This window comes from Hypanus sabinus, chromosome 5, assembly GCF_030144855.1.
Source record: "Hypanus sabinus isolate sHypSab1 chromosome 5, sHypSab1.hap1, whole genome shotgun sequence".
NCBI classification, from domain to species: domain Eukaryota; kingdom Metazoa; phylum Chordata; class Chondrichthyes; order Myliobatiformes; family Dasyatidae; genus Hypanus; species Hypanus sabinus.
Genome location: NC_082710.1, coordinates 17,560,842 through 17,574,780, shown reverse-complemented (window position 1 = coordinate 17,574,780; position 13,939 = coordinate 17,560,842). Strand labels below are relative to the sequence as shown.

At 41.9% G+C, this 13,939-nt stretch overlaps 1 protein-coding gene across 1 annotated transcript in view; it reads left to right on the top strand.

Moving 5' to 3' along the window:
- Positions 1–6,536, top strand: part of st8sia4 (ST8 alpha-N-acetyl-neuraminide alpha-2,8-sialyltransferase 4) — an 81,248-nt gene extending 74,712 nt beyond the window's left edge. Inside the window, exon 5 of the mRNA XM_059969456.1 lies at positions 4,648–6,536. Coding sequence (XP_059825439.1) covers positions 4,648–4,930 — 283 coding nt within the window. The 3' untranslated portion in view covers positions 4,931–6,536. The remainder of the gene's footprint in view (positions 1–4,647) is intronic.
- The last annotated feature ends 7,403 nt before the right edge of the window (positions 6,537–13,939 follow it).

Genomic DNA, 13,939 nt, shown 5'->3' with positions numbered 1-13,939 from the left:
GTCTAATTGTAATTGTGCTTAATTCTCTTCAATAACTCACATCCCATTTTATAATCATGTACCTAAACATTGAGGTGTAATGGTTTAATTACTTTTTCTAATTAGTAAATAATGGATTTTTTCAATTCTAATTATGTGATTCTTATAATGTGATAGTAATCTATATAAATATATTTTAAGTAAAGCATTCTGTGGCCAACGAGGGTCTGTAGTGTAATTTGGTGGGTCCTTTCCTTGTGAACTAACATCTTGAAGTCAGAAGCAGCTTTGTTTTTGTGCTTTGATAGGCCATTCGTTTCTGCTTATCTCAGAGAGAGCAAGATCACAACGATGCTTGAAACCATGAGAAGCCCTCCCAGACCCAGGATAAGAAATTATTTCCTTATTAACCCCCACAAAGTGCTGGAGTGACTCAGCAGATCAGGCGGTTATCCACAGTCGATTTTTTTTATTCACCCTCCAGAGATGCTGCCTGACTTACTGAGTTCCTCCATCATTTTGTGGGTGTGTACGTGTTCCCCTAGATTTCCAGTGTCTGCAGAATCTCATGTGTTTACTATTTCATTACCAGGACTGGTACAACAGTTAGATAATATTAAGCCCGCACACATTGACCTGAACTGGAAAATGCCTGTGTTTAACAGATCTTGCACTAGTTTCCCGCCATGCTTCATTACAAGTTAGCAAGGTGCGCACATGTGGGCAAAATTATTTAATTCTCAATATAATGCAACTAGGAAAGGTCCTTTTCAGAACCTGGTCCAGGATGTGAGCTATGTTCAGATTCAGTGTATTCCATTTGCCTTAAGGATAAATCTATAGGTTTGCTATGGCTTCTGCAGGGTGCAAAGAGGAGCAACAGGAGTCATCCACAGGTGACCCGTAAGACTGCTGTGGAGTTGGAAGCTGAATACTGACAATGCCTGCTGTCCACACTCTGAAATAATCAGTCAGAAAGAGATGGATTTGCAGCTCTATGCAGTAGATGCTTCATTTTTTTCTGGGGAAAAATGGAGTGATCCTCTGGGCTGCAGTAAGATACATTAATGGCTGTCAGTCTGGAGACCCTCCTGTGTTCACTATGTTATACTAGCCAGAAGAAATTATTCTTGTGATCCAAGACGGGTGAGTTGCCTTGCAGCATTTCCAAGGCGAAAAGTTCAGTGGACCATTGATTTATGTAGTGGTGAGGTCTGCTTCCTCTTGAGCAACACTGGTCAGTCTCCAAGAAACCAAAATTCCTCTAAGTGTAAAGCTTATGCGACCGGCTGGTGTACGTTTAGGGGATAATTCGTCCACCCGCCAAACCCCGGCTCCCGTATACATGGATGCTGTGAAATACACGCTAATACAAACTCGCACACACAATATCAAGCTCACACCAGGTACGGTTACAGAATACACTTTATATTACTAGAACTAAGTGATTAATAATGATACAATATATATAAAGGGAAAGAAAATAAAGAAAAGGCACCAAAACTGATCAGAGTTCAGTCAATTTGTGCACATCGTTGGAGCTCAGTCCTCGACCCTCCAGCCACTCTTCGCTCTTCTCCGACCTCCACGACCCGCACACCTGGGATCACCCTCAGTGATCGACCATCAGTGCCGCACCTGTCAGCCTTCCTCGCCGTCTTCTCCCCGACTCCTGAAAAGACCACGCAATCCCAGCTCCCAGACCCACAGGAGAAAATAACATCCAACCCAACTGGTTAACAAATGAATACAATTTGTTACTTTAACTTTAACCTAAACAAGCTTGGAGAATGCTCTGCAAAAAAAAACACTCCCTCACCAGTTAGCATAACCCAAAGAAGCAGTTTCACAGTTTCACAACAAAGGAAGCCATTTTGATTAACATACGCAGTACATAAACACAAGGGATTCAGCGGATGCTGGAAATCCAGAGTAACACACACACACACACACACACACGGCTGGAGGAACATAGCAGGTCAGGCTGCATCTATGGAGGGGAATAAAGGGTTGATATGCTTCGGGCCGTGACACTGATGAAGTGTATCAGCCCAAAACGTTGGCTCAAGATTCCTCTCAGGTTGTTCCATCGGACCTCCCTCCAACCTCTTATGGTTGGAGTCCAGTCTAGAAGAAGGCTCTAAATCTGAAGCTTCAACTGCAAAAGAAGTTCTGCAGATGCTGGAAATCTAGGGTGGCACAGATAAGGTGCTTGAGGAAGGCAGCAGGGTTGGGCACCATGTATGAAAATGAATAAACAGCCAACATTTTGGACCAAGATGGTTCTTCGGGGGGGCGGGGGGTAAGGAAGGGGGAAGATGCTGGAATAAAAATTGAGGAGAAGGGGAAGGAGGACTTCATCTATCCCCTTCTGGATAGTCCTCCTTTCCCTCCCCCTCCACTTTTCTATTCCAGCATCTTCCCCCTTCCTTTACAGTCCTGAAGATAGTCTCGGCCCAAAACATTGACTTGTTTATTGCTACCTGACCTCCAGATGTCTGGCATCAGCAGTGTCTCTTGTGTCTCTGTTATCTGGTATTTTTTTAGGTTGTGTTATAGCTTTTGTGATCATTATATTTGCATTGGTCAAGTTGATTGACTCACTTTGGTACAGTTTGAAGTGCACTCAGTGTCTACTGGAACACCTTGTTAACGCAGACATCTAGTCAGCCATTCATGGCAACAACTCAGTGCATGAAAGCACACAGGCATAGTCACGTTCCTTTGTTGTTTTGACCAAACATCAGAATGAGGAAGAAATGCAATCTTTGTGACTTTGACCATGGAATGAACTTTGTCGCCAAACGGGGTGGTTTGAGTATCTCACAAACTGCTGATCTCCTGGGATTTTCATGCACAACGGTCTCTAGAGTTTACAGAGAATGGTGCAAAAGACAAAAAAAATCATCCAGTGAGCAGCAGTTCTATGGGTGAAAATGCCTTGTTAATAAGAGAGGTCAGAGGAGCTTGGCCAAAGTGGTTCAAGCTGGCAGGACCTGTTTGAATATCTGAAGGGGCTGTTCCTCAGGTTGTGGTTACCCTTCAGCCTCACGCTCCTAATATATGGCCAAGAAGTATGGAAGGGGGCGGGTCACTCGGAGGATTTACTGGTGGGCTTGGCCAAGGTGGCCATTCATGGGTCTGGGTGGCAGACAGGGCCAATTGCCTGCCCCTCTGCTGGGGATACATTCGTGCCCAGGTGTCCTTGGAGAGTGAGCATGCAGTCATGATGGGTACAGTGGGAGGAATTCTGGGAATGGTGACCCCCCCCCCCCCAAGGAATTGACCGTTTTATAGACAGTAATAGTCATATAGCTGATAGGAAGGTGACAGTAATTCAAATAACCACATGTTACAACGGTGGGATATAGAAGAGCATCTCTGAATGTACAACCTTGAACCTTGAAGTGGATGGACGACAGCAGCAGCAGACCACAAGCATACAATCAGTGGCCACTTTAAGAGTTACTGGAGATACCTAGTAAAGATTCAGAAAGTCAGAAGGCATGGATCCAGGGAAGATTGGCCAGGTGGATTCAGAATTGGCTTGCCTGCAGAAGGCAGAGGGTTGTGGTGGAGGGAGTACATTCAGATTGGAGAGTTGTGACTAGTGATGTCCCAAAGGGATTGGTTCTGGGACCTCTACTTTTCGTGATTTTTATTAATGACCTGGATGTGGGGGTAGAAGGGTGGGTTGGCAAGTTTGCAGACGACACAAAAGTTGGTGGTGGTGTGGATAGTGTTGAGGATCATTGAAGATTGCAGAGAGACATGGATAGGATGCAGAGGTGGGCTGATAAGTGGCAGATGGAGTTCAACCTGGAGAAGTGTGAGATGGTACACTTTGGAAGGACAAACTCCAAGGCAGAGTACAAAGTAAATGGCAGGATACTTGGTAGTATGGAGGAGCAGAGGGATTTGGGGATACATGTCCACAGATCCCTGAAAGTTGCCTCACAGGTAGATAGGGTAGTTAAGAAAGCTTATGGAGTGTTAGCTTTCATAAGTCAAGGGATAGAGTTTAAGAGTCGTGATGTAATGATGTAGCTCTTTTAAACTCTGGTTGTGCCACACTTGGAGTACTGTGTCTAGTTCTGGTCGCTTCACTTTAGGAAGAATGTGGAAGCATTGGAAAGAGTACACAGCAGATTTACCAGGATGCTGCCTGGTTTAGAGAGTATGCATTATGATCAGAGATTAAGGGAGCTAGGGCTTTACTCTCTGGAGAGGAGGATGAGAGGAGACATGATAGAGGTATACGAGATATTAAGAGGAATAGATAGAGTGGACAGCCAGCGCCTCTTCCCCAGGGCACCACTGCTCAATACAAGAGGACATGGCTTTAAGGTAAGGGGAGGAAAGTACAAGGGGGATATTAGAGGAAGCTTTTTTACTCAGAGTGGTTGGTGCGTGGAATGCACTGCCTGAGTCAGTGGTGAAGTTTAGGAGACTACTAGACAGGAATGTAAGGTGGAGGGTTATATGGGGGGAGGTCAGGGTTTAAGGGTTGGCACAACATTGTGGGCTGAATGGCCTGTACTGTGCTGTATTGTTCTATGTTCTATGCCACTGAGTGTATATTGTAGCAATGTTCCTAACATTTGGGGAATGGTAAAATGAAGAAGGTTATTGCAAACTTTAGATTTTAATGTCTCTATATTTTTACAGGTATTGGCTGACAAACAAGGTTTACATCAAACGACCAAGTACTGGCCTGCTGATGTACACACTCGCAACTCGGTTCTGTGATGAGATCCACCTTTATGGATACTGGCCCTTCCCAAAGGATGCAAAAGGTGTCCAGGTTAAATACCACTACTACGACAATTTAAAGTACAGATACTTTTCTCATGCTGGGCCTCACCGAATGCCGCTGGAGTTTAAAACATTAAAATCTTTACATGACAAAGGAGCCTTGAAATTAACCACTGGGAAATGCATCCAACCCTAGACGTCAGAGCACAAGAGCAAGATGGTGTGATGTTTGCACATAGTAGATTTTATGTGAAAGAGTACTCCTCAGTGATAATTACAGCAAAGCTGGGAAATGCACAACACCCGACTACATTTACTGCTTCGGATTGTTGTAATGATATACAATTTCACTGCTTGGAGCAAAGAGCAAGCAAAGATGTGTTAACAATTGATTGAATATTGATCGACAGAATGGTTCAGGTATTGTTGCTAGCAGAGCTCTGCATCCATTGGAGACGCAGATGTCCTGAGAACAAAATGGGGGCACGGTGTTAACTCGAGGTTAGTACTTGTCTTGAGCAGCTCTCTCAGCGAGCAATCAATGCCAAAGTGCTACTGTATGTAATAAACATAACTGAGCCACAGTTCAAAGAGACAACTTACCTTCTCAGCTTGAATCAGCTGAGGGTAACATCTGCTGTAAGAATTAGCAGGGCAAGAGTGGACTAAAAGACTGATAGCACCCTGCTCATTGTCACCAGTAGATATATAGCTCAAAGAATGTGGAGAAGCTGTCTAATATAATGTGCTGAATGTGAACTGTAAACATGTTAAAGGTGCCCTTTCTGCTGGTACCAAAGATCTTTATATACTGATCCTGTTAGAAGTTACTTGTATTTGCTATATAACTTGGGTAAAACGTTTTGTGCAATTTCTACGTTTGGTTTCAGTTGGAGGAAAAAGAAGGTAAAGTGGATGAAATAAAAAGCACAGGTTATGAGATCCTTAAAGCATGGGGAACTCTACTAGTTCTTAAAAATTAAATTGTTACATTTAAAAAGAAATCAACAGAAGTCTCTACCTAAACTTTCTAAATAATTTTGTGAAAAATTCCACTGTTTACTTTTTTTTTAAAACAAACCACAAAAATCTTGTCAGCACTATTTTATCTTCCTGTAGATTGTGGTTTCCATGAAACTACTGTGGGCAAATCAGATATTCTGGTACATACGGTAAAGTTTCTGCTTACTTGGTAATGCTTTGTTTATGAAGATTTTGTAAGGGTGTTCTTCTTGGAGCTCTTAATAATTTGCAATGCGTTCAGGAGGACCACTTTCCATTGTAGAAGTTGCTCTCCGGGTTGTGTTATTGAAGTATTAAGATTAGCCTTATTTGTCACACGTGCATCGAAACATACAGTGAAATATATTGGTTGCATCAAATCAACTCAGCAAGGCCGTGCTGGAAGCAGCCTGCAAGTCTCACTTTCGGCGCCAACATAGCGTGCCCACAACTCGCTAATGGAAACTGCACATCTTTGGAAAGTGTCAGGAAACAGAACAGACGGGGGAGAACACACAAACTTCACACAGGCAGCATCGGCAATCGAACCCCGATGTTCCAGTGCTGTAAGTTGTCGCGCTAACCTTTATGCTGTCCCTGAGTCACAGTATGGGGGCAGTGAAGATCTGCCTGCAATGCTGCGAGTGGATCAGAGTCACCCAGAATCTAGTATTTCTGTTAACGTGGTATTAATATGTAGAGCATGTTGGCAATTGAATTTAGAAACTAATGTGCAGCCTTTAAAACCCAAGTTCTGATCAAAGAACAGATAAAAACAGATTAGAAATTGTTTCCTCACCGAGTTAATTTTTTCCCTGATTTTGGCATTTTTTTATCATCCTTAAACATAACAGCAATCACTTAAGCATTGTTTGTTCCAAGATGACACTGGCTAGAGACTAGGAATGCACAGTCATGCTCATTTAGACCTCCAAGCAGTCTACAGGGCACTGGGAAAAATGAAGTGTCCTGCTGACTCCTGACAACGTCACAACCGACCGGAGACATTTTTAAAATTTAGAGATACAGAAAGGAATATGCCCTTCCAATCCAATGAGCCACATTGCCCATCAGCCCACCTATTTCACCCTAGCCTAATCACAGGACAATTGCCCCACTAACCAGTACGTCTTTGGAATGTGGGAGGAAACCAGAGCACCCGGAGGAAACCCAGGTGGGTCACGGGATGGACGTACAAACTTCTCACAGAGGACGCTGGAATTGAACTCAGATTCTCAGGTACTGATGTTATAAATTCACACACAATCATTAATCATGTTATCTCCACGAAGGCGAGATTCTTCTTGCCTACCACTTCCATAGTTCGGAACTGCAGATGAATGTTGAAAGAGATTGCGCATGTACAAGTAGAGAAGCAAGAAATCTTGTCTCGTTCCTACTTACCCACTCTAGGTACTAACAGACCCGTCACTCTCTTTAGCATTTGCTTACCGAAGACTTCAGGGAAATACAAAAGAAAGATACTGCAGATTCTAGGAATCCACTCCGTTTTACAGACATTGTGCTAAGATCTTTGGTAAACCTTTTTGAAGGCTGTTATATTTGATGTGGTGAGGTCCCCATCTTAGGCTCTTAAGCAGCCCATTTCCAGTTAGAGAAATCACATGTGAAACCTTACTATGACTCAACTGCCTCATTTCAGACCGACACCAACCCATCACTACCACCCCCACCTTTTGTGCCAAATTAAATGGAAAAGGCAAAGGTGTTCAGCTACTAATCTTTTTTGCAGGCTCAATTAGCATTTAGTTCCCACCACTTGCTGCTGCCTTGCTTTTATCAATTTACACGTTCGCCCTGGCGTCCAGTTAAGCACCACGTAGACACAACCTTCTGAGTTCTTTACTGCTTTCTTAAACCTAGGGTTATTAAAGCCATAGAAGTAGAGTTCAGCCATTTGGACCATCAAGTCTCCTCTGCCTTCCATCATGGTTGATTTATTATCTCCTCTCGATCCAATTCTGCCTTCAATATTTGACGGGTTTCAATGAGATCTTGTTCATTCTTCTAAACAACAGCAAGTACAGAGCCATATTGTAGATTCAACACTATAACGAGCATAGGAGCGGCAAAATGATCATTGCTGTGAGGAGCGTGGGGCGAGTTACCCCTTTCCAGGAGAGCTGGTGGCCAGCCGACTCCTGACAACATCACAGCCCACCAGAGACTTTAAAATTTAGAGATACAGTGCGGAACAGGCCCTTCCAATCCAACAAGCCACGTTGCCCATCAGCCCACCTATTTAACCCTAGCCTAATCACAGGACAATTGCCCCACTAACCAGTACGTCTTTGGAATGTGGGAGGAAACCAGAGCACCCGGAGGAAACCCAGGTGGGTCACGGGATGGACATACAAACTTCTCACAGAGGATGCTGGAATTGAACCCTGAACTTTGACACCCCGAGCTGTAATAGCATTGCACGAACCTCTGCTGTGGGATGGCATACAAACAGGTCTTCTGTATGCAGTTTACAGCCAGCTACTTCTGGTGATCCAATGTCTTAAAGTAAATATAGATAACAAAAAAAAACATAATTAGTCTTCATGTGAAAAGGGGCTTTAAAGAAAGAACAAATATTATTTTATTTTGGGATACATCATGGTAACAGGTCTTTCTGACTCAATGAGCCCACGCCACCCATTAACATGCAGATGACCAATTAACCTACTAACCTGTTCATCTTTGGAAAGTGGGAGGAAACCAGAGCACCTGGAGGAAACTCTTACAGGAACAGGAAGAACATACAAAATCCTTATGGAGCGGTGGAACTGAACCCAGGTCACTGATGCTGTAAGAACGTTACACTAACAGGTAGTTTGTGGTGATCTGTCTCTCATGTAAACAACGTGTGGATAATAAAAATACAAATAAAAATGTGAAAGGTTTTAAAGAAAGAACAAGCAGGTTGGTTGAAACAAAATGGAATGTACACTTGCACGGCACTTCATTACGGAAAGACTAGAGAACTGAATTGTTTTACTTAGATGAAAATTGACACCATCTGGTATGAACACATAAAAGTAAATTTATTAATCAAAGTACATATATGCCACCATATACAACCCTCAGATTCATTTTCTTGTGGGCATACTCAGTAACTCTAGGATAATAACCATAACAGAATCAATGAAAGACCACACAACTAGTGTGCTCAATCAGAGTGCAGAAGACAAGTACATGCAGAAAGAAGAAGGTGAGTCCACTGGTTGTGGGAACATTTCAAAAAGTGGCAAAACAGGATTTGGGTCACTAAGCTCATAAACAGGAGCCCTTATGAAGCTAGTTCCACCACAGCCAACAATACAGCCTGTAATGACTTACAAAAACAAAGAATGCTGGAAATATGAAACAAACAGTGCAGCATCTATGAGGGAAACAGTTAATATCACAAATGCAAGAAAATCTACAGATGCTGAAAATCTAAAGCAACACAAAATAGTTGAGGAACTCAGCAGGCCAGGTAGCATCTATAGAAAAGAGTGAATAGTCGATGCTTCAGGCCAAGGCCCTTAATCAGGACAGAATTAATATTTCAGGTTGCTGTGGAAGAGCCTGATTTTGTGGAATATGGCATCTGAATTTGAGAAGAGGGTGAAACAACAACCATAGACTTCAATCTGCAGAAGACATTACAATATGCATATTTAAATAATGACCCTGCTCCATTCTGTGATGCTGTTGTAATGCCAGAAAGCTGGTGACTGTAGGGAATTGCACCTATGCTTCTGAATAGTCTTGACTAGGAGTAATGAGTTTGGTGTTGGGAGGCAGAAGGATAGGAAATATCTGGAGAATCAAAGTGGGCCATATGAAAAGCAGCTAGCAGCAAATGCGAACATTTTAAGTGAAATCAAGTCGCTTTAAAAGTACTATTCACAGAAATTAGTATTGAAAAGTCTCTAAGTCAGTAATTTAGAAGCTTTACAATGCCTATAAAAAGTGTTCATGTTTTGTTGTTTTACAACATTGAATCACAGAGTTAATTTGTCTTTTTTTGACACTGATCAACAGAAAAAGACTCGTGTCAAAGTGATCTAAATTACAAATATAAAACACAAAGTAATTGATTGCATTAGTATTCACCCCCTTTAAGTCAGCATTTAGTAGATGCAACTTTGGCAGCAATTACAGCCTAGAGCAGTGGTTCCCAACGTGGGGCATACGCCCCACAGGGGGGTAATTTGATTTTTAAGGGGGGCAATTCGAGAATGAGTTATTAACAGTGAATTTTTTCTAGTAAGTCTGTGTGAGTATGAGTGTGTGTGAGTTAATACATATGTGTATATACAGTATGCATACATAAAAATACTAGTGTGTATGTACATGTGTAATTGCGTATGTACTGTATATATAGTGTGTCACCATCATTACAACCATCAAATGGCTTTCATAATTAATGAATTGACTGATGTAGGAAGGAACGAATGAACAAGTCCAAATGCGTAAGAAACTCGTATGAGGTCGCACCAATGCTGCTTTTTGCAGTAGCTTTCAGTTCTTGGTGGTGTGATGGTGTGTACATTGCGTCATCTTTTTTAAACAGTGTATCTGTCTTTGTATGCTGTAGAAACGAATCAGCATTGTTTTATTTATTAATTATTATTATTATTTTAATATCACAATGTTCTTTTTTTTACAATTTAGTAATTTCTTCCTCAGAACTTTAACAGTCCTTTGGTTCTTTCATTTTTCTCTTTCATGAATGCCATGTTCTTTGGAAGCTTGTTTAAACCAAGTTAATGGTCTTTTAGGCTTCCTCCAGGTGAATAGGAGTTCACTTTTTGAATAATAAGAATTATATATCACCACAGGGGGCATCAGGATTTTAGAGGTGATTAGGTGGGGCATGGCCAAAAAAAGATTGGGAACCACTGGCCTAGAGTCTGTGTGGATAGGTCTCTATGAACTTTGGACTTTCAGACTCTGCAGTTTTTCCCTATTCTTTACAAAACTGCTCAAGCTGTGTCAGATTGCATGGGGATCGTGAGTGAACAGCCCTTTTCAAGTCCAGTCACAAATTCTCAATTGGATTGAGGTCTTGACTCTGACTTGGCCACTCCAGGACATTAACTTTGTTGTTTTTAAGCCGTTCCCGTGTACCTTTGGCTTTATGCTTGGAGTCATTGTCTTGCTGGAAAACAAATCTTCTCCCAAGTCGCAGTTCTTTTGCAGGCTGCCTCGGGTTTTCCTCCAGGATTTCCCTGTATTTTGCTGCATCCATTTTACCCTCTACCTTCACAAGCCTTCCAGGGCCTGCTGCAGTGAAGCATCCCCACAGCGTGATGCAGCCACCACCATGCTTCACTGTAGGGATGGTGTGTTTTTGATGATGTGTGGTGTTCGGTTTATGCCAAACATAGCATTTACTCTGAGGGCCAAAAAGCTCAATTTTGATTTCATCAGACCATAGAACCTTCTTCCAGCTGACTTCAGAGTCTTCCACATACCTTCTGGCAAACTGTAGCTGAGATTTCATGTGAGTTTGTTCAACAGTGGCTTTCTCTTTGCCACTTTCCCATTGAGCTACAACTGGTGAAACACCCGGGCAAAACTCTCTCCATCTCAGCCACTGAAGCTTGTAACACCTTCAGAGTTGTCATATATTCCTTGGTGGCCTCCCTCACTAAGTCTCCTTATTGCATGGTCACTCAGTTTTTGAGGACTGTCTGCTCTAGACAGATATACAGCATTTCTTGATTTAACTGTACTCTAAGGGATATTCAGTGACTTGGAAGTTTTCTCATCTCCTGACTCGTGCTTTTCAATACCCTTTTCGCAGAGTTGCTTGGAGTCTTCTTTTGTCTTCCTAGTGTAGTTCTTGCCAGGATACTGACTCACCAGCAGTTAGACCTTCCCGATTAAGGTGTATTTTTACTACAGTCAATTGAGGCACCTTGACGGTATTCTCCATTTAACTAATTATGTGACTTCTAAAACCAATTAGCTGCACCACTGATGATTTGGTGTGTCATATAAAGGAGGTGAATACTTAAGCAATCAATTATTTTGTGTTTTATATTTGTAATTAATTTATATCATTTTGTAGAGATTTAGAACATAGGAAACCTAAGCACAATACAGGCCCTTCGGCCCACAATGTTGTGCCAAACATGTACTTACTTTAGAAATTACCTAGTTACCCATAGCCCTCTATTTTTCTAAGCTCCAGGAGTCTGTTAAAAGACCCCATCGTATCTGCTTCCATCACCGTTGCCAGCAGCCCTTTCCATGCACTCACCACTCTCTGCGTTAAAAACTTACCCCTGACATCTCCTCACTTATGTTTTTCACATTGACACAAAAGAGTTTTTTTGGTTGTCCAGTGTCAAAAACACCAAATTAAATCCACTGTGATTCAATGTTGTAAAACAATAAAACTTTCAGTGGGGCGGGGGATTAGTGCTTTTTTAGGCACTATAGCCTCTCAGATCCATAACGGCAGAGCAGATCAAACCCATGATCTGAGATGCCTCTACCTCATTCCAATGTCAATGTCAGCATGGTAAGGGGTAGAAGGAGGCTTCCATTTGGATAAAATGATTTAAGGGCAGGGTTTGAACTGAAAATTTTCTCATCCAAATATCATGGATAATAAAAAAAATCCCTATATCATTCTTTTATGCTGGAAGTTCACCCACACTGAGCATAAAGATCAACCCAATATCTATTCTGTGCTTTGTGCCAGATTTTGCAACAGAATCGATCCCAGTGGATCAAGCACAAAACTAGTTTTATACCAATCCTTTGTGATCTCTCATCCCAAGCTGCAGAGTAGCAAAAAGCCTGGCTCGCATCAAATTTTGTTTCTGTCAGATGAAGATTCCTATACCTGGATGGATAGAACAACAAGCATCTTGAGATGGGCCAGAAAGGAATGTTAGAATCAGGATCAGGTTTAATATCACAGGAATATGTCATGAAATTTGTTGTTTTTGCAACACATAATTAAAAATGTATATATAGTGCAAAAAGAGAACAAGAAAATTGTGAATAGTGTACATGTGTTCATTGTCCATTCAAGATATCTGATGGCAGAGATAAAGAAGCTGTTGCTGAACCCTGAGTGTGTGTCTTCAAGCTCCCATACCTCCTCCTTAACGGTAGCATCAAGAAGTGGGTTGTGATGGATTCCACCATTTTGAGGCATCCCCTTTTGAAGGTGTCCTCAATGCTGGGAATTGCGGAATTTGGGCAGTTTATAATATTTTATACTAAATGGATACTCATCAGTTGCTATTCTTGAGTTTAATTAATCAGACAATGAGGTTTACTTGAAAATATTCAGTGTGTTCTGTTTAGTCCTGCTAAAAGAAAATGCACAGCTTGTCCCACATATGACTGATAGCCCACTCAAGGCTCACAAGCAGCTTAGGATTCATTTCAAGCCGTAAAGAAATAACAGTGTGTGTGTGATGACATCTACCTGTGAGAAATCCTTCATTCTTGCAGGATAATGTCCTATTTTATTCATGAGCTCTGGAAACTTTATCACACCGCTTTTGCAATTCTGTGAGAGTAAATAGAGATATTTTATTAAAGTTTATTTTCAAACATCTGCAACTTCCTAACTTCTTGTCCCCGAGATGAGAAGGAGATTTTTGTCGGATCGCAGATGAGAACCATTTGATGGTCTGGCTCCCCTTCCATATATTCACCCACCAATTTCCTTTCAGCAAACACTGAGCTGCAGAGCAGCAGCAATTCTACATCCGAAAGAGACAGATGCCTTCATGATAGACCACAATTCCACAGTCAGGAGTGTGGTCCCTAGATTTCTCCAGTTGAAAGGTCCTGGCATGGAGTATCAGAAGATTACTTGTCCATAAGTTTGCCCTCTTCCACAGTTCACACTTTGAACAGGGCATTACAGTAGCATCCCTGATTCCTTGCAGAGCCAGCTCAAGAACGGAAGCAGGAATGAAAGAATAGGACAGAAGAAAATAATTCTCTCCTGATGAAGGTTAAGGGAAGACTTGCAGGAGTGGTTCAAAGTGAAGGGCTTGATATTAATTCAGGAGAAAGTGGGTAGTCAGAGGACAAAAAGTAATTGGCAAAATAAAAATGACAGAGTGAAGAAAAAGTGTTTAAGCAGTGAGCTGTCACAATTCAATGAGACAATTGGACTTGAAGGGGAAAATATTGCTAGTCTGTTGGAAGAAGTCAGAGAAAGGGGCCTAAT